Genomic DNA, 20585 nt, shown 5'->3' with positions numbered 1-20585 from the left:
ACTGAAGATACCGATGGAAGGAGAGTTTAGAGAGATAACTATCCGGGTTGAAACCTTTGATCTTTCGGACTACGATAGATATGAAAAACGAACTTATGCGCAAGTGGTGGTGAATGGCAAGAGGACTATGGCAGGATGGGGCAATACGCACATTAACAGGAAAGCGCAACAAAATGGGATCTACCAAAGCGGGAACAGTAAAGGTGGTATCTACACAGAAGCTAGATCAGAGCATGTAAATGAAAAAGAGGTTGTGCAGAAAGAAAACGGATCATCGGGAACCAGTATGGGAAGACAGAAAGAAGGGCAGGGATCGACAAATATGGGGGAGGAAAATAAGATTGCAACTACTTTGATTGGAAATTCAACAAAGTATGGGGGAAAGGTGAATAAGATCCTAGAGAGAATTGTCCCTAAAGACATTGCTACTTTCGGCAACTCTCCAATCAATTCTATGGCAGACAGGGAGACTACAGGCCAGGACAAGGGGGAGGATGTCTTAAGCAATAAGAATTTAATGCCAACGCTCCGGAATACTTATCAGAGAAGGACAAAGAGAGTGGATGCCGAAACAGAGGCTGAAGATGGCATTGATGAATGTATTAAGTTGGGATACACAGGTACAAAGAAGGGGACCTGCGAGTTGGATGTCAATGAAGACCTCGACTTTGAGGATTCCCTTGAAGACCCATTGGAGGTAGATTCAGAATCAGGCGAATCCGAGTATCAGAATTCAATTCAATCTGAAGGGACTGCTGTTATGGAGGAAGCTGTTGACTCATTGGCGAGGTCGTTCTCATCTCCACAAGGATCAATTATTTCTCCCGCGCCACCTAAAACGGTAAACAAGAAAGCTGCTGTGGGTCAGGTACTATCAGGTATAAACTCTTCATTTCTAAATCATTCCTTCACCCTTCATTCTATTCTTCCAGCCTCGTTTTCAGTCTTGGGTTTGTCCAGTGGGTTGTTAGGGGGAGGGATGGTGAGGGTAGATGAAAAGCCGGGAATCGAGAAAGGAAATTTCGACAGAGCTGACATGGTAAACACAGTTACCAAGAAAGGAAGCAGGGAGGAAGATATTACAGATGGAGATTCGGGGGAAGGGGTGAAGAAATCTAATCACATGTTAACCAGAGAGCTATACAGACTGAAGTGGGGGATCATCTACGAGAGAGACTCAACCACGAAGGGAGTAAACGTGTCTTCATGAAAATCTTCTCTTGGAATATTAGAGGAGGAGGGGCGGCTAGAAGGAGAGCACTTGTTCGCAAAGTCATACGTCACGAAAATCCAGATATTGTGGTACTTTTGGAAACAAAGAGAGAAAGGATAGATAGAAGATTTATTGCCAGTGTGTGGAAATCGAGATTTGTTGAATGGGTTTACTTGCCGTCGGTGGGAAGTGCGGGGGGTATTGTGGTAATGTGGGATCCTAGAGTTGGGGAAGTGGTTAATAATGTGATAGGAGAGTTCTCAGTGTCAATTGAGATACGGTGGCAAGAAGAATTTAGCTGGTGGTTCTCAGCCATTTATGGACCGGTCAAGCCAAGAGACATGGAATTTTTTTGGGATGAAATAGCTGGATTGCACTCAATTTGTGGAGATAGGTGGTGTTTGGGAGGGGATTTTAATGTGGTCAGAAACACTGGGGAAAAGTTGAATAGCCTATCTCTCACCACGAGTATGACATGTTTTGACTGCTTAATCGATGAGTTACTCCTTATTGATCCACCGCTTCTTAATGCAAAATTTACTTGGTCTAATCTTAGGCTTCAACCAATCTGTTGTCGTCTAGACAGATTCCTCATCACAAGAGGTTGGAGTGAAATATTTCCAACATTCAGACAGACGGTTCTACCCAAGATTACTTCGGATCACTGCCCAGTGATATTTGACACGGCTAATTTGAGGTGGGGCCCGGCTCCGTTCAGATTCGAGAATGTCTGGCTTTCTCATCATAACTTCAAAGACTTGGTTCAGACATGGTGGAATAATGGAAGTACTAGTGGGTGGGAAGGTTACAAATTTATGAAAAAACTGAAAAGGATCAAAGAGGACGTTTTAAATTGGAACAGAGAGGAATGGGGACATGTGGGCAACAGGATTAAAGAGTTAAGTCTCAAGGTTATGCAATTGGACGAGCTAGAGGGAAATGGATCGTGGACTGAAATTTTAAAAGAGGAGATGAAGAAGTTAAGATGGGAATTGGAAAACATGATAATCCGAAAAGCTCAAATGGATAGTCAACGAGCAAAAATAAAATGGATGAAGGAAGGGGATCAAAACTCGAAATTTTTCCACAATCTGCTGACTAACAGAAGGAATAAAGCAATGATAGACAAAGTGGAATTGGCGGATGGGTCTGTTATCAAGGAGGATACACTAATCGAAAAGGAAATCATAAGATTCTACGGGAACTTGTATAGGAAATCGGTTGGGGTGGAAAGGGACATAGACGGGGAAGTGGGGGTTCTTAGGGGATTGGAATGGAGTGAAATAGAGACAATTCAAGCAGAGGGGTTGGAGGTGCCATTTGTGGAGGAAGAGGTCAAGGAAGCAGTGTTTGAAAGCGATGGCTCCAAAGCACCAGGTCCTGACGGTTTCACAATGGCCTTCTTCCAACAGAATTGGGATACGGTGAAAGAGGATGTAATGAAAGTCTTCGCTGAATTTTTCGAGACCGGGATTGTTAACGGTATTACTAACGAATTCTTTCTATAAGTTAGGGGTCTTAGAATCAGTTAGGATTCAGCGGGGGGTTGGGGACTTTAGAGTGTGGTTGGGGGATTCCTCGGGTTTGTTTTCTGTGAGCTCTTTCTATAATTCTTTCTTTGAAAGTCCTAACTTCGACTCTTTCTCATTCGTACACAATATCTGGGATGTACCTGTACCTACGAAGGTTCATGTTTTATCGTGGATAGTGACGTTGGAGAAATTACAGACTTGTGAATCTGTGCAAAGAAGGTGGCCTGGTTGCGCTTTAAGCCCGAATTGGTGTTGTCTTTGCAAGGAAAATGGGGAAAATCAAGATCACTTGTTACTGCATTGTTCATTTTCATATAGCATTTGGCTAAAAGTGTTACAAGAACTGGGTTTTTTGTGGACTTTTCCGAATAAGGCAAAAGATATGTTTTCACTAAAACCATGTTGGCAAGCAGGGAGACGACACTCGAGATTCTGGTCGGTGATTGTCCATTGCACATTTTGGTCGATATGGTTGGAGAGAAACAAAAGAATTTTTGAAGACAAATCCGACTCGACGGATCAAGTGTGGGAAATAATCAAATTTACGGTAGCAAGATGGTTGATAGTAATGCCTGAGTATAAGCATCATTGTATTTCCGATTTAGTCAGGGATTGGAAATATGTTTGGTCGTGAAATTGATGGTGTAATAGTGTAGGCTCTTTAATTTAGTGCGGATTGCTTATCCGCTGTTATAAACATTAATATTATTATAATAAAATATTGTTTCTTCTCAAAAAAAAAAAGGTTAATTGAGATTAACAGCCAGTGATAGGAGAATCCTTATTGTGTTGAGCTTAGCGACTTGTGCAAAGGTTTTGGTGTAGTCAATACCATAGGTTTGAGTAAAGCCTTTGGCAACTAAGCGTGCTTTGAGTCTTTCGATTGAAGTTTTGAACCGTCTACCCTATACTTTACTGTAAATACCCATTTACATCCCACTGTTTACATACCACTGTGCTTTTACCTCGTGGTAGTCCGACCAAGGTCCATGTGTTATTCTGCTTTAAGGCCCGCATTTCTTCTAGCACTACACCTTTCCATGCAGGAGCAGTTAGAGCTTCTTGAACTGACTTACGAATAGTTACACTGGACAATTTTGAGGTAAACTACACAATGAGGGAGAGTTTTGAATATGAGACAAATTTGGAAATAGGGCGTTGAGTGCATGACCTAGTACCTTTCTAACAGAGATTGGAATTTCAAGATGAGAGTGGTACCTGACTGTGGATTTACTATCCGTTCGTGCTTTTGGCCTCGAACCCGAAGCGAAGTTGAGGGAAAAAGGTGTATCTTCAAATAAAGTAACATCACGCGAGGCAAAGGTTTTTTTGCGATGAGTACAATAGCAACAGTTCCCCTTATGAGGAGGGGAATACCCTAAAAATACAGATTTAACAGCACGAGGATCAAGTTTACTCCGATTATTGTTATGAATGTGAACAAAGGTGGTACAACCGAAAGTCTTAAGCGGAATTGTGGTGGAAGCGAGGATGTGAAGGAAACAAGAAGACAAGACTGATATGGGTGTGTGAAAATTTAGTTGATGGCTGGGTAGACAATTAATTAAGTATGCTGCTGTAAGGACCGCATTCCCCCAGAGATACTTAGGTACACACGCTGTGAACATTAGAGCATGAGCAACGTCTAAGAGAAGATGATTTTTGCGTTTTGAAAAACCATTTTGTTGGGGAGGATTGACACAAGAAGTTTGGTGTACAATCCCATGTTGGGGGAGATACTTACCGAGAATGGTATTGAAGTATTATTTACCATTGTCGGTACGAAGTGTACCTAAGTATCTCTGGGTATGAAATTGAGTCCGAATTATTTTGTGAAAATCTTGGAAAACAGATGATGTATCAGATTTATTTTGGAGGAGGTAAACCCATGCAACCCGTGTGTGATAGTCAATAAAACTTAAAAACCATCCTTTTCCATATCTAGTAGGAATTTGCGAGGCCCCCCAAATATCACTATGAATGAGTGAAAATGGGGCAGAGGCTGTATAAGACTTTGGTGAGTAGAAAACACGAGTATGTTTGGCAAGTTCACAAAATTCACATCGAAGTAAACTGGAATTTTTATTACTTGAAAACAACGAAGGAAACAAACAGCTAAATAAGAAAACTGGGATGACAATCTAAAATGTAGTAACATTGGAAAATTTGAAACAGGACGACTTATAACACTAGAAACCAGGGACTGTCGATTTGAGGACGAAGAAAGCTCAAGGTAGTAAAGGCCATCGCGAAGCTTAGCAGTGCCAATCATCCTCCCCGATAGTTGGTCCTGAAATTGTCACGAAGCAGACAAGAATTTAGCAAAACATTTACTGTCACGTGTAAGCTTACTAACAGAAATGAGATTGCAACGCAGCGAAAGAACATCAAAAACATTATGCAAGATAATTTCCTCGGACACTGGAATGGTGCCAAAACCGGTGAGTGAGGGTGTCATCAGCGATCTTGACTGTTACATGGTCACTGCATGGAGTATACGAGCAGGAAAAGTAGAGTCTCCGGTCATATGATCAGAGGCTCCAGAATAAACAATTCATGACGGTACAAGACCAGAATTGAAACTGGAGTGGGTATACCGGACTGAGTCATGGAGCATGACACGAAGGGAGGGGCTGGCCGGGGAAGCAAGGGCTGTTCGATGCAGAAACGTACAGTACTGCTCAATTTGCGCCGTCTGTTCCTTAGTGAAGCGGGTTGAACTGCTGGAAGAGCTGGGCGGATGGATCTTGAACAGAATGAGCCTGATAACCACGACCATCGGATTTTTTTCCCGGCTGCCAATTCTCTGGTTTACCAACAATTTCCCAACATTTGTCTTCCATATGGCCTGGGTGGTGGCAGTGGTCACTCCAAGGGTGCTTGCCCTGCCGCTGTCTCGAAATCCGGGAAGAAACTTCAGGGGCCAAGATGGGTGGTGGTTCGTCTGCTTGTAGCATCACCTTGCGTCTCAATTCTTCGTGACGGACCTCCACAAAGGCATCATCAGGGGACGGGAAGGGATCTCGGGCAATAAGCTGGCCGCGGACATCATCAAGGTCTCAGTGGAGACCTGCTAGAAAATTGAATACCATTTTTCAATATGTTGTCAAAATTTTCCACTGCATGCAGCAATGGGGAAGTATGTTCTAAAAAAAGATCCAGTTCTTGCCATAAATCTTGGAGATCAGAGAAGTATTGAGTGACAGAATTTGGGCCCTGTTTCATATCTTTTAGTTTGGACCGAAGCTCAAATACCTGAGATGTATTTCCAAGATCAGAGTACATCCTCCAGGCAGCATCCTAGACTTCTTTCGCCGTTTGGAACCACAAATATTGGCTACTGATGGAGGGCTCCATTGAGTTCACCAGCCACACAAGGACAATTGAATTATCGGCCAGCCAAGACCTGTAGGATGGATTGGTCTGGGCTGGGCCAGGGAGTTCATCAGTGATGAACCCTAATTTACCCCGGACACAAATCACAATCTTAACAGATTGTGCCCACTGCAGATAGTTCCAACCATTGAGTAGATGGTTCGTGATCTGAAGAGAGGAAATATCACTTCCGGAAAAGAAGGTGACGGTAGAGGATTTTCCGGTGGAGTTGCTGGAGTCGCTGGACTAGGTGGACATTGTCGATTCGGTGGACATGGCTGCATGAAGAGTAGGATCGATAAAACCTTATAGCTCCGATACATGTAAAAGTAGAGATATGATGAATAATTCTGACATTTGATTTCATCAGTACAGTACATTATTTAGACCACAGGTAGAGTACAACAACCTCCAACAAATCAAAAAAGGATTTTATCCTATCTAATCTGGAAGATTTAAACTATCCTATCAATTAAGATCTGATCACATCAAATATTATAAAATATTCTTGATAGACTTTTAAGTTTTATCTACACATGATTCTACTTCAGTATGTGTAGTAAAGTCTTTTGCTTCCATTTTGTTTTTTGTTGCCCCATTTGAGTCTATCATTTTTTTCTTGTATTCTGTAAAGCTTTTGTATTTTTAAAATTTTCAACCAACTTATTTCTTTAGCTGCATAAAATGAACAGATTAATCACTCAGATTATCCTTGGTCAGTAATGCTGTTTTTGAGTTAATACTCCACACGAGAGTTAGCTTGCTCGCTTAACCTTCCTATCTTTTCTCTTTGGAATTTCAGTGAAGGACAAGAATTGGAATATTTGATCCTCAGCGATCTATTTTACCATATTAAAGGAGAGATTGATGGGCGCCATATTGACAACAGGCTTTTTAAAGAACTTTTACAGTTTTTATTGGAGTCGGAGTTCTTGGATACCTATAGATATTGGAACGATGATGATATTTTGGCAGACAATAATGATGTTGTCTACCATTATGATTCTGTCCGCCTCAGAGCAGATTTGGGATTAGAAACGTGGGATCTGTTAGCATGGATAGAAACTAGAGAAGTTACAGAAACTGCGCTCCATTGCTGGCATCGCGTGAATTTAATGATAATGCATTCACATTCCAAGCTTTCAGCTTTGAGAGGGATAATTTCCCTATTTTATATGCATGGAGACAATGTGAGTTCTTGATTTCTTGACATTACAATAAAATCTTTTGTCAAACCTGAAGTTTCTTTTCATGATTTCGTAAACATACATGCGTTTAGTTTACTCAACAATTGACTTGGAAAATTTTCTATGTTGCAGTTCACCAAGGTTGAAAATTTTACCCAGCTAAAAATATCTGAGCAATTGGTTTTATCATGTATCAACCATATTTGCCAATGTCTTCATGCCATGCTGGAATCTTTGACTGATGTTCCTGACACTGATGAAGATGGTCTTACTATCCTTACTGCTCAAGCAGAACTACTTCTACTCCTCACAAGATCCACGAGTAATGATTTTCCTCGATCCGCTTTTGTTGCCATTGTAAAAACCTCAGGTTATGGTCTCAAAGTGTTGTGCAGCTACAGAAAATCAGTTGGTGTCATTAGAGGCAAGAAAGTTTTCCTCACGTTGATTCTTACTTCCGTTGAGTTGAATTTCAAGGACTTGCGTTCCGGACCTGTGGAAGTCTCTCCTGAGGAATCTAATGCAAGTTTGAGATTATTGCCAGTTCTTTGCGACTGCATTGAACATAAGGATTGTTGTACCTTGTCCTTGACTGCCATTGATTTTATATTGGGAAGTTTCTCGATTCCTGGTACTTGGTTTCCCGTTATACAGAAACATTTTCCTCTGCAACATATTGTTCAGAAGCTTCGAGATATGATCTCATCCAAAACCGCTTCCGTGATACTAAAATTTCTTTTGAACTTTGCACGTGTGAGAGAGGGTGCTGAGATGCTTCTAAATGCTGGTGTTGTTGCATCTTTAAGAATGCTTTTGTCCGACTGTTCTGGAGGTGTGTCTTTCCCGGTGGTTCAATGTACAAGCTTCTCCAACATCTCCGATAAAACTGAAAAACCTCAGCCTATTTGGGGACTCAGCCTGGCTGTGCTTGCATCAGTTATTCAGTCTTTAGAAAATAGTTCTTCTGCTAGTATTGTGGACTATGTGTTGTCTTCCATATTGGTGGATAAAGCCCCCCTGATTTTGCTTTACCTAAGTGCACCGGATTTTCCATTTGAAGGTCATGAAAAGAAAAGGGCTCGTGCTTCGAAATCTACGATTACTTTACATGAGCTCGATGAAACCCAAAATACCATGACTCTGATCTGTATCTTAGCAAGACATCGGAATTCATGGAACAAAGCCTTGAAAAACATTGACTCCCAATTGAGGGAGAAAATTATTCATTTTTTAGCCTTCATCAGTCGGGCAACTCAGCGACCTGGAGAGTCACTGAGGAGAGATTCCCTTTTATTGTGTCACCCTGTGCTCAAAGAAGAGTTCGAGTGGTACAACGAGCCATCCTTTATCAACAGCAGAAATGGCTGGTTCGCAATGTCTGCTCTAGGTTGCGAGTTAAACCATAAATTTCCCGCCTTGTCTTCCAAAAATATTTTAGTGGTTAGAGATCAGTCTGGTGACAAAGCTGACATAGCTCCCCAGACTCACTTCTCTGACTTAATTGCAATTGAAATATACAAGATTGCATTTCTTCTTTTGAAGTTTCTATGTATACAAGCTGAAAGTGCTTCAAGAACAGCGGAGGAGGTCGGTTTTGTCGACCTTGCACATTTTCCAGAGCTTCCAATGCCTGATATCTTACGTGGCCTGCAGGTGAATGACTCTCTTTTGCCTTTTCATTCGTTCCTCGGACAAAGAAATTGCATTATTTTCCAAGATGTGCGTGGACATATGCTATTAATTTTGTTTTTAATCTTATCTTTTACATTTGGTAATTTTTTGTCCCGCTTGATATTTTCCTACAGGATCAAGGGATTTCAATCGTGACTGAACTATGCACAGCCTGCAAAACGAAGCCGCTTACACAAGAAATACAGAATACATGCAGCTTAATGTTGCAAATAACCGTCATGGCATTGCACTTAGAGTATTGTGTCATACAAATATGTGGCATCAGGCCTGTATTAGGCCATGTTGAGACCTTCTCGAAGGAACTTCAGTTGCTGATTAGAGGTATGATTCACTCCTTTCCTGCATTTTCTTTAGATTTGAGTTGTAAGATAATTAATGGTTCGCCCGGTCGAATTTGCAGCAACGGAGGGCCATCTCTTCCTTAAAGAGTCATTACGAGATCTGAAGCAAATAGTATCTTATGTCTATCCAGAATTAGAAGCCTCCTATTGAGGAGATCGTAGGTAGATGTAATCATGCAGTGTTGTAAAATTCATTGTACCGAACCTTTGTCAAGCCTACTAATTTAGCTCCAAACCAACTTTTGTATTTTTTTGAAAAAAAATGTGGGACATTTAGACTTCAAGTCGTTTTTGTACTATATTGTGTTGCATCATGTTATTTTTATCACATGCTATTCTTGTATTTGTGAGTTTGAATCATCAAATGATAATGAGCGAATTGAAAGAAACGCCACTTATATAAGATATAATGTTTAGTAAAAAAGCATAAAAACTTTTATAAGATCGTTTCACATGTTAAATTTATCAAGATAGATTTTCGATCTCATTTTACTTATGAAAAATTTTATTTTTATGTCAAAAATATTAATTTTCATTGTAGATGTGGATTAATTGACTTGTCTCACGAATATAATTTTGATAAATTATCCTCTTATCAATTCGTTTAATGCTGATTTTTAATATTTTATAAAGAGTTTTTCGAAATTTTTTAACCTGTGCCATAATGAAATTAGGCAGTGCTATGCAACTTTTTTTTTGTTTTTCAAATATAATAATTCCTAATTGAAAATCTAAATATGGTTATAATTTTTAGATTCATAATGTGTATATAATATAAGTATGGACATAACTGTTCTGGATAAGAATATAATAATTGTATAATATTATGTTTAAATTGTTGCTCTAAATCGTTGAAAAAATAAAATAAAAATATATTTGGGTTCTTAAGTGGGATTTTAATTTTTTAAAATAAATAAAATCTAGCCCTAATAAAATCTCAAACGCGTATGATATGTGCGAATACTGACTTTAACTATAATAAAGTAAAACCAAACATGAATCCAACCCCAGTTACTTTTCACTTCCATTGCCGAAACTACCCCTCAACAGATAAGTGACACGCGTCCGATTTCAACGGTATAGATCATCCCTCCAGTTGATAACCCTCCTATTTAAACTCCTTCCCCGTACCGGGCTAATTGACTATCATTAAAATTTTAAAACGATAAATCGTAATCCCTAGAAAAATGGTAAACCCTAAGGTTTTCTTCGACATGACCCTAATCTAAAAATCTCTGTTTGCATCTTTTAATTCCAAGTACTTGAGATGAGCTACTTGTTGGTGGATGTTGACATCTTCTTTTAATTGAAGAATGTGAAAATTTGGTTGGTGAAGGAAACTTGACTTATTTGTTCACATGGACGATTGCATATATAAATTGAGCTCATTTACTCAATTGTCTATCATCTAATCTTCTCAAAGCATAGAGAGAGCAAATTAAAAAAAAAAAAGTTGATTGTGGTGACAATGAGTTTTGAAGGGAAATAATTTAACCGAGCTTAATTGATAGATTCTATTGATTTGAATTATTTTCCCTAATTTACTTTCCCTTTGTGATTTGATTGACTAAATATTTTAGTATGGTTTTATCTTTCTTAGATGATGAGATATTGATTCAAATATATTCGAAGATTTGATTATTAGTAATAGCAAATTGATGCGATATGGTATTAGTGTTTAAAAAGAGTTTATTCCTAATAAAACTCTTACTTTCCTTGTATTTTAGGTTTCCTTGTGGAGATAGGATTCTTCACCTATAAATAAGAGGTAAAGATCATTGATAAAGGTTGCTTCGATATTGACTATACACACCTACACGTAGCAGAGTTTTTGCTAAGCAAAATAATTCTCGAAGCCGTTGCTGTTTGAAGTGGTGATCGCCGTGTTGCTCTGAATGTTGCCAACATCTACATACAACATCCGTAACGATGTTGACTGAAGATTGCTTCTGATTGATCGTGCTTTTCGGGATCACGCTTTGTTTTGCTTTCTTGATTAAGTTTTTGTTTTGGTTATTTTATTTTTGAAAGCATTTGTTTTCTCAAAGTATTGAGGAAATTGATTTTCGTGGAGATCACTAGTGATAGGTTTTTGTGTAAACGATTTGGTTTTCTAGTGATTAATTTTTGCCATAAGGCACCGCACAAGTATTTATACTTGTGCATATTTAATCTTGTCAATCGATTTATTTCAAGTCAATTTGTGTTATAAAAAGTTTCCGCTGCATGAAAATATTGTCCGAGATGTTGTAACATCTGGCACAACATTTAATTCTGACAAAACACAAATTTACTACTTTTACTCTTATTCTGATATTTTCATTATTTATTGATATCTGTCGGACAAAATAATCCTTACAAGTTTGGTTAACGTTTTTGGGATGACCAAAATCGGAAGATCATTCGGAGCAGAGATGTAATTTTCAATTAACATATATTGTACAAGGACAAGTCAAGCAATGAACCTGGAGATGAATGTCCTGAAGTCAAGAAGAATGATGAAGTGTCATCGACAGATATGCATGTGAATGAATAAAAAAGCAGTAACCGGGAGATGAAGAAGAAACTGCATAAGATGATGACCCACAAACTTCGGTGATTGAATTCAGAAGATCTTTGAGAACAATTAGACCACCTGAAATATATTTCCTTGCACTTCATTATATTTTGCTGACAGATAAAGGTGAACCAGAGACCTATAAAGATGCAATGAAAAATGATGATTCAACCAAGTGGGAGTTAACCATAGAAGATGTGATGGATTCATTGTCATATAATCATACGTGGTAGTTGACATAACTTCTGCAAGGCAAAAAAAAGTATATAACAAGTGGGTGTATATGTTAAAAGAAGAACACGATGGTAGCAATCGGTACAAGGCAGGACTTGTAAAATGTTTTCAACAAAAGGAAGATATTGATTACACTGAAAAAAGAAGATATTGATTACACTAAAATGTTTCTTCATGGTGACCTTGTAAGGTCCAAAATTAAAATAACGTAATCTAACTACATGCAAATCTAAGGGGAATGGAAAATAGATAATTAAATAGTTTTAATTGCATAAATTGATTACGATGTGCATGGTTGCATGTATAAAATGTACTTTCTACACGAATATATGTAAACTGTATTTTTAAAGGTTATTCGAAATGCGATCGAGGAACGGAGACCGAGGGCTGAAAAATGGAAAAGATTTTTATTAAATATTTGATTTAAATTATTTAAAATAAGGTTGATGCTTTATGATGTTTTTAAGAATAAGGAGTTTTGAGGTGATTTTATACGTAGAGACGTAATTTTTAACGATATTCAATTTTCGACTAAAATATGAATTTTTCGAGAACTCGGCTAATATTTTCACGAACTTTCCTGAATGAAATATTTTAAATATGCACTAATGGGCTTAATGGGTCTAATGTACCATGTTAATGGGCCTAAACTTGTTTACTTGATAATTAACAAATTATTTAAAGCCTAAACCCTCCCCATTAACCCCATTATACATGCCCCCATCACACACAACCCACACAAGACTCCTAGCAGCCTCAAACACACGCACACACGAAGCATGAAGGAGGAAAGTCACGTTTTCTAGAAGGAAATCAGCAAGGGTCCTCCGTTCGTCGCCGTTCTTCGCATCTCAACGTATTTTTCATGCGTAATATATACGAAGGCACGCCTTAACTTTTTTTTTTCTCATCTATCACACCCTATTACGTGTTTGATTATAGTTTGCATGAAAAGCATGATTTCCTCATGATTATTTTTGTTTGTATGCTTGTGGTGTTATTAAATTATGTTTTCGTGTCCCAAAACTTGATATACTATTGCATGAAGGGGGTGCCATCATAGGGACACCAAAAGAGAAGAGTTTAAGGGTGTTTAAGCGTCCTAGATCACGATTTAAAGGCTGCACATGAACTGGTATAAGGCTTGAACATAATTGCATGCTTTGGTGTACAAGGGTTCGGTTAGAAGGCTTCGCAGCATGCGGCTCGAACCAGGGCTGGGCTGGATGTGACGAGGTGTGAGGAAGAGTCCTAGCCATGCTAGGACTCAAACACGGCAGTAGGGAACGAGCCCATGCACGATGGGACTCTTCCCAAGCCAACGAGAATGGTTGTTGTGCGTGAGGAGTCTTGGCTCGACCAGGGTGGTCAATGCTGGGCTGGGATAGGTATGAGATTGGTCCAATGAGGGTCACAAGGGTAAGGGCTCGGGTGGTGATCGGGCTAGGAGTCCTAGTGCGTGGGGAGTCCAATGAGGGTCACAAGGGTAAAAGCACTCGCGCGACTTCTTGTCTTCGTGCAAGAGGTTGCTGTGGGCTAAGGGCTGGTTCAAGGGGTCATGGCTGGCCAGTAGGGTCCATAGGTGGTCTGGGAAGGACTTGGCTCAGGGTGGCTCGGGTATGGCTCGAAGAAAATGAGAGTTGGCTCAAGGGTTAAGTTAAGGGTTCGGTTTTAAGGTTTTAATGGCTAAGGGGTTGAACCGTGAGTCCATGTGGGTGGCTCATGGCTCACAAGAGTATTTTAGGCAATAAAAAGTCTATGTTTGAAATTTGGGAGTTTAATATTAAAGTTTGAATTAATTCGGGATTTAAAACGCTATACAAATTAATAATTATGAAATAAATAGAAAGCCTCGAATTTAAGTTAAATAAAAATATAAGAAATTTAATTTAAGCTTAAATAATTATTTGAGATGGTCTAGAGTCAATGAAAGTAAGAAAAAGTCAAAATCGAGAAATTTTATGTCTAGGGATAAAACAGTCATTTTACACCTAAAAAATTTGTAGACGTCCTGGCAGTGCCCTGAATACTGTAAAATAAGTTAATATGATTATTTTAAATATTTAAGGAATTTTATGATAAAACATTGATGCTAAAAGATATGCTGCATGCTTGGTTTAAAAGAAAAATAATTTATGCGTGCTTTAATTTTTATGAAGTGATGAAAATATGAAATGTTGAAAGAAGTGAAGTAATTGTGACTAATACGATGATTATGATGATACGATGATATTTAAGGCCAATGCTCAGTTGACGGGTGAAAGTGTCGTTGATGTCCTCGCCGCCCAGTACTGTGGTAATACGTAGATGGATCTATCGACCTTCAGCTAATACAAAAGTCACAATTAACAATCTGAATTTAACGAAAAAGAAAACTTATACGTATATGGCTATGGTTGTATATGTACTACTTGCTATTATGGCTATGGTTTGCTGAGTCAATAGACTCACTAGATGTGATCGATGTAGGTGAGTATGATATTGATGTTGAGGGACTTGATGGTTGATCTTACTAGACTAAAGGTGCACATAACCCGAGGATCAGCGCTAGTTTTCCGCACTTATGATTTAAAGTTTATGTTAAAGATTTTGACAACTTTTATGAGGGTTTTGAGTGGGTTTTGAGAGGTTGTTAGAGTTAGCTTTATTTTGAAATATTGCTAAATTTAGGTTTGGCAAAACGTTTGACGATTTTGTGTTTTGAATTCTTTCTTTTGAATTTTCAAATATAGTTGATGGTTTTATTTTTAAATAGTGCAAAGTATTTTAAAAAGTATATATATGTATAGAGTGTATCAGCCGAAACTATTAGAGAGAAAAAAAAATTTTCCTAGCACTTTTTAAGAAAAACGAGTAGTGGATTTGCGGCAAAAGAATATTTACATCTGGAGCAGTTAGATGTAAAGACGATGTTTCTTCATGATGACCTAGATGAAAAAAATTATATGAAACAGCCACAAGGCCTTGAAGTACGGGGAAAAGAGAAAATGATGTGCGAACTTCAGAAGAGCTTGTACGGTCTCAAACAAGCTCCAAGACACTGGTACAAAAAGTTGACACTTGTCAGGCTGATCATTGTTATGTGAAGAAGTTTGATAGTTCTTATATTATTATACTGATATATGTAGATGATATATTGATAGCAGAAGCTTATCTAGGGGAGATTGAAAAACTAAAAAAAGAGTTATTAAAAGATTGAAAAACTAAAGAAAGAGTTATTAAAAGAATTCGCTATGAAGGATTTGGGTGATGCAAAGCAAATTCTTGGAATGAGGATCTTACGAGACCGAGTGAATGGATCTTGAAGTTATCTCAAGATAAATACGTGAAAAATGCGATTAGCATATTTAACATAGATGAAGCTAAACATCTGAGTACTCTTTTGGCTAGTCATTTTAAACTAACCAAAGCACAATCATCATCGATGTAGCATGAGCAGATTTATATGAACAAGATTCCTTGTGTTTCTGTTGTCGAAAGCCTCATGTATGCAATGATATGCACAAGACTATACATAGCACATGTTGTGGGAGTTGTGAGCAAGTTTATGAGCAATCCGAGAAAAAACACTGGGAAGCAGTTGAATGAATTTATCAGGTACTTGAAAGATACAGTTAGTTTATCTTTTATGCTTCAAGAGATCAAATTTGGGCTTACAAGGTTTTGTCGATGTCGACATGGGTGGTGACCTAGATGACATGAAAAGTACCATTGGGTATGTGGGCATATTAGGTGGTACGTCAATAAGCTGGATATCTAAGTTGCAAAAGATTGTTGCGCTTTCGACTGCTGAAGTTGAGTACGTTGCAACTACAAAAGCTAGCAAGGAGATGATATGGTTAAGATACTTTCTGGAAGAATTTGGGTCAGAAGCTTGAAGGTACAATGTTATATTGTGAGAGTCAGAGTGCTATTCAACTAGCAAAAATTTCTGTTTATCATACTATGGCAAAGCATATACAAGTTTGGTTGATGCTTGAGAAGATTCCTGAAAGTAAAAATTCACCCTATATGTTCACAATGACTGTAACAATTGATAAACTGAAATTGTGTTCAATTTCAGTTGAACTGCAAGTATAAATGAGGATATATGAGTTCTTGCATTAATGATTTGAAGACATGATTGAAATCAAGTCTTCGAGTGAGAGAAACATTAGGTGAGATGAGCTACTTGATGGTTGATGGATGTGGAAAACTTCTTTTGACAGAAAAAGAGCTCATTTGCTCAATTGTCTATCATCTCATCTTCTCAAAGTATATTATAATCGAGAGAGCAAATAAAAAGAAAATGATTTTTTCTTGAGTGTTGAGTGTTCTCTTGTATGAGGTAGAGAAAATATTGTCTCGGTTATACTTGAGGTTGAGATCGTGAGATATCGAGTATTTTGTTGTGAACACTTGTAAAATTTCTCACTGTTATAAAGATTTACAGTAGCTTCGTGTGCTTAGTTTATATTGGGTGAACTTAGATAAATATTAGTGTTCTTGTTGATTATTTTATTCAACATATTTGATGTTATATTATCATAATGATCATCATCATTTAAGAATAATTTCCCATCATCTCATTCTTATTAATAATTGTCGTATTTGAATTGCCTTTGAGCTTTGAGCTATTGGGCTTTAAAGTCATTCATGTATGAACCCACTCCCAACGTCAGCTGATCCATTCTGTGTTTTGTTTTAAAAATTAATAATTTCTTGAAACCATAGAGCAGACTGTTGGATATTGGATATTAACACCAGAAAAATTATTACGAAAGTAAAATAACTTAAAATAACGATGGTTCCCTAGAGAAGGAAAACCACAAATATAGGAATTTAAATATGCAAGAAATAATTTAAGATGGTTCCTCTATTGAGGAGATCCACAAATTGCAGAAAGTAAATAGCAGAAATGAAAAATTCTTTAAGGCCGTGGTTCCTCCAGTTTCTGATGCATATATATATATATATATATATAAGAATTTCAGAATTTAAAACAAGATTTCATTACTAACCTTTGGAATCAAATAACTTTACATAAATGGAAGATACAAATTAAAAAGGGTTTCGGATTTCTGGGATTTCTGGGTAATGGTTAAAGGTTTCTGGGATTTGGATCTGAGAATGAGTGATTAGAGAGAGAGAANGAAAAATTCTTTAAGGCCGTGGTTCCTCCAGTTTCTGATGCATATATATATATATATATATATAAGAATTTCAGAATTTAAAACAAGATTTCATTACTAACCTTTGGAATCAAATAACTTTACATAAATGGAAGATACAAATTAAAAAGGGTTTCGGATTTCTGGGATTTCTGGGTAATGGTTAAAGGTTTCTGGGATTTGGATCTGAGAATGAGTGATTAGAGAGAGAGAAAGCAGAGAGAGAAGAATGGGTAGAGAGTGGTAAAATGTTTCGGTGCCTCCATACTGAGGTATTATCCCCTTTTTATATATATTTTTTAGGGGTATTTTCGGAATTTTTTTTAACACATGAAAATGTACATATCAATACAAATACAAATACAAATACAATGCTTATACAATCAAACATTAATATAATACAAACATTTATACACCACTATTTTCAAATATTGGTCCTTGGTCGTCTGGTCCAAGGAGATCATCTTCTTCCAGGTTAAGCGAATCATCAGAAGATTCTGACTTTCTTGAAGGTCCTGGTGAGAATTTCATTAGTATAGCTTGCATTTCTTCAGGAGTTTTGGCAGCTGCAAGCATTGCCGTCATATGGGATTTTTGTGCCAGGAATTCTGTCTGTTGTCGCGGTGGAATCCTGTAAAGCGGTTTTTGAGTTGGGACTCTTGTATTTTTTTCTTTGATGATCCAAGCTTGGACATTGGTGGCTGTAAGGCTTGGAGGTATTTTAAATTTGTCCCAACATTTGACCTTAAATCTTCTCTTAATTTGTAAAATTTTTTCGTCTGAAAATTCAACAGTACAGGAAAGGACCCAAGGCAGATAAAATTTCATGCAAAAAAGGGCAAGAAGATGGAATCGTTTTTTTTCTGCTGTTGGGGCATATTGGGTTCTAAAAAGATTAAAGGAATTTTGGACAGGATGTTTAAGGATCTCATAGGTGGAACCAAAATATTCCCACCATGCGTACCACCAGGTTGGAAATTTTTTGGGATTGCAAATCTTGGTATCAAAATAGAATAACCAGGTGTGCTTATGTTTCTAATTTTGAATTAAGAAGGAATTATACCAGGCATGTTGATAGTCCCAGGAATTAAAAGATATTTCAAAAAATGATGCTTCTTTATATTTTTCTGGAAATAATATAGGTTTTGACAAATCATAACCCCAGTCAATTGGAGCAATGACTTTTAGGATTTTACAGGTGGAATAAGCAAGATCATCATGGCTTTGTTCCAAGAAGAAGTTTTTAAATAATGCAGAGTCAGCAGTTTCCAGAATTGCTTGGTAAAAATAAGGGGTTTTATTTTCGTTCCAAGGTTTATAATATCGTCCTTTTCCAAAGTATTTTTGAAGTGTTTCAAAGGGATCTTTTTCATGGAATCCTGGTTCAACATGTATTATATTCTGCCAATTATATTTCTCAAAGTAATCAGAAGGAGGGTTTAATGGTGGTTGTGTGAGAACTAGCTGGGAATTTGTAGTGTGATAAGAGGTTTTTGAGAAATTATCGGAAAACGAAACAGTTTGGAAGGAATATTTGGTAAGAGTTTCTTTATAGGGTTTCTTGTCGGAGCTTTCACTTGCCTGGGTTTTGGCAAGGGCATTTTTTATTTCAGGTGTTTGGAGAAAGGATTCAAGGAATTTAAGCCTTTTCTCCATATCGTCACTTACCTGTGGTTTTGATTGTGCAGTATCTTTAAGTTCCTCTTCTTCTTCTTTTGTAACGATGTCATACCAGGTTTTGGTTTTTGCTGGTTCGGTAGGAGTTTGAACAGGCTTTTTATCCTTTTTGGGTGGCATTTATGTTTTGGAGAAATTCTCTTGTGAGGAAATCAGGTAAAGAATTTGTATCTCCTTTTATGAATTCGATTTCAAAATCAAATATACTAAAAATAGCTTGTTATCTTGCAAAAATTTGTTTTGAGGCAAGATTTTGGACATCTTTTTGTAAAATTTCTTTTGCACTCTTACAATCTATTCTTAATAAAATATTTTGGTTCAAAAGATCACTCTAGAATTTCTGAACGCATAAAACAATAATCAAAATTTCTTTCTTTATAGCTGAATAATTTTTCTGGGTATCATTCCAATGGGCAGATGTGTACTGTACTATGTATTCTTTGTTTTCTCGTTTTTGTTTTAATATACCTCCATATCCTAAATCTGACGCATCTGTTTCTACAATTTTTTGTAGGTTAGGATCTGCGATATGAAGACATGGGATTTCTAATACTTGCTTTTTGATGTTTTTTACAATTTCTGTATGTTTTTCTGTCCATGGTTTTGGATTTTTCCGAAGTCTTTCATGTAAAGGTTTTGCTATTTTATTGATATTTGGACAAAAATCTAGAACATAATTTCGACTTCCTAAGAATCTTTATAGTTGANTTCATAATTCTTTGGAACTCAGAAGGGGCATTTTTAAGTCCAAAAGGCATAACATTCCATTCATATTGTCCAAAGGGGACTGTAAAAGCAGTTTTATATTTATCCTTTTGAGAAATTTGTATTTGCCAAAATCCAGATTTCATATCAAATTTAGAAAATATATAAGCATTATGGAGTTTTTGAAATAAGTCTTTTTTATTTGGTATTGGATATCTGATCCATTTTAATGCTTTATTTAATGGTTTGTAATTAATTACTAATCTGGGTGTTCCTCTTTCAATTTCTGAATTTTTATTAAAATAAAAGGCAGCACAACTCCAAGGGGATCTAGATTTAGAAATTAACCCTTTTTCTCCAAATCTTGAATTTCTTTTTTACAATGTTCTTCTAATTCAAAATTCATTTGGATTGGTCTAGTTTTAGTTGGTATTTGTCTATCATTGAAATCATCTTCATATAGAAGATCAACAATATGTTGTTTTCTATTCCAAAAAGCATTAGGAATTTCTGAACAGACTTCTGTTTTTAGTATTTTTTTTAATTTTTGAATTTTATCTTGAATTTCTTTTGTTTCTATTTGGTTTTGTATTCTTTTTAAAGAAACATCTTTTTTAAGATTTTCTAATTGAAAAGTCTTCCCTTGGATTATGGTATTAATATTATTTTCATAAATTGAACATGCTTTTATTAAATTAAGGTTTCTAGTTCGAGGTTTTTCTAAAAATTCAAATTTTAATTTTTTATGATTGAATTTAAAAGAAATAGAGTCATTGTTTACTTTATATGGGGTAATTAAACTTATAAAAGGAGTTCCTAATATTACAGTGTGATGAATATCATTTACTAAAACAAAAGTGGTTTTTATGAAAATTCCATTATTTATTATTGATGCGTCTGTTTTTGAATTTACATTTAATCT

At 36.9% G+C, this 20585-nt stretch overlaps 1 protein-coding gene across 1 annotated transcript in view; it reads left to right on the top strand.

Moving 5' to 3' along the window:
- The window catches only part of LOC140973685 (uncharacterized), a 30728-nt gene extending 21091 nt beyond the window's left edge, over positions 1-9637 (top strand). Inside the window, exons 29-32 of the mRNA XM_073436663.1 lie at positions 6923-7310; positions 7440-8960; positions 9113-9320; positions 9400-9637. Of these exons, the coding sequence (XP_073292764.1) occupies positions 6923-7310; positions 7440-8960; positions 9113-9320; positions 9400-9491 (2209 nt within the window). The 3' untranslated portion in view covers positions 9492-9637. The remainder of the gene's footprint in view (positions 1-6922; positions 7311-7439; positions 8961-9112; positions 9321-9399) is intronic.
- The last annotated feature ends 10948 nt before the right edge of the window (positions 9638-20585 follow it).

Source organism: Primulina huaijiensis, chromosome 3 (genome assembly GCF_012295235.1).
Source record: "Primulina huaijiensis isolate GDHJ02 chromosome 3, ASM1229523v2, whole genome shotgun sequence".
NCBI lineage: Eukaryota > Viridiplantae > Streptophyta > Magnoliopsida > Lamiales > Gesneriaceae > Primulina > Primulina huaijiensis.
This window is presented reverse-complemented; position numbering and strand designations above follow the sequence as displayed.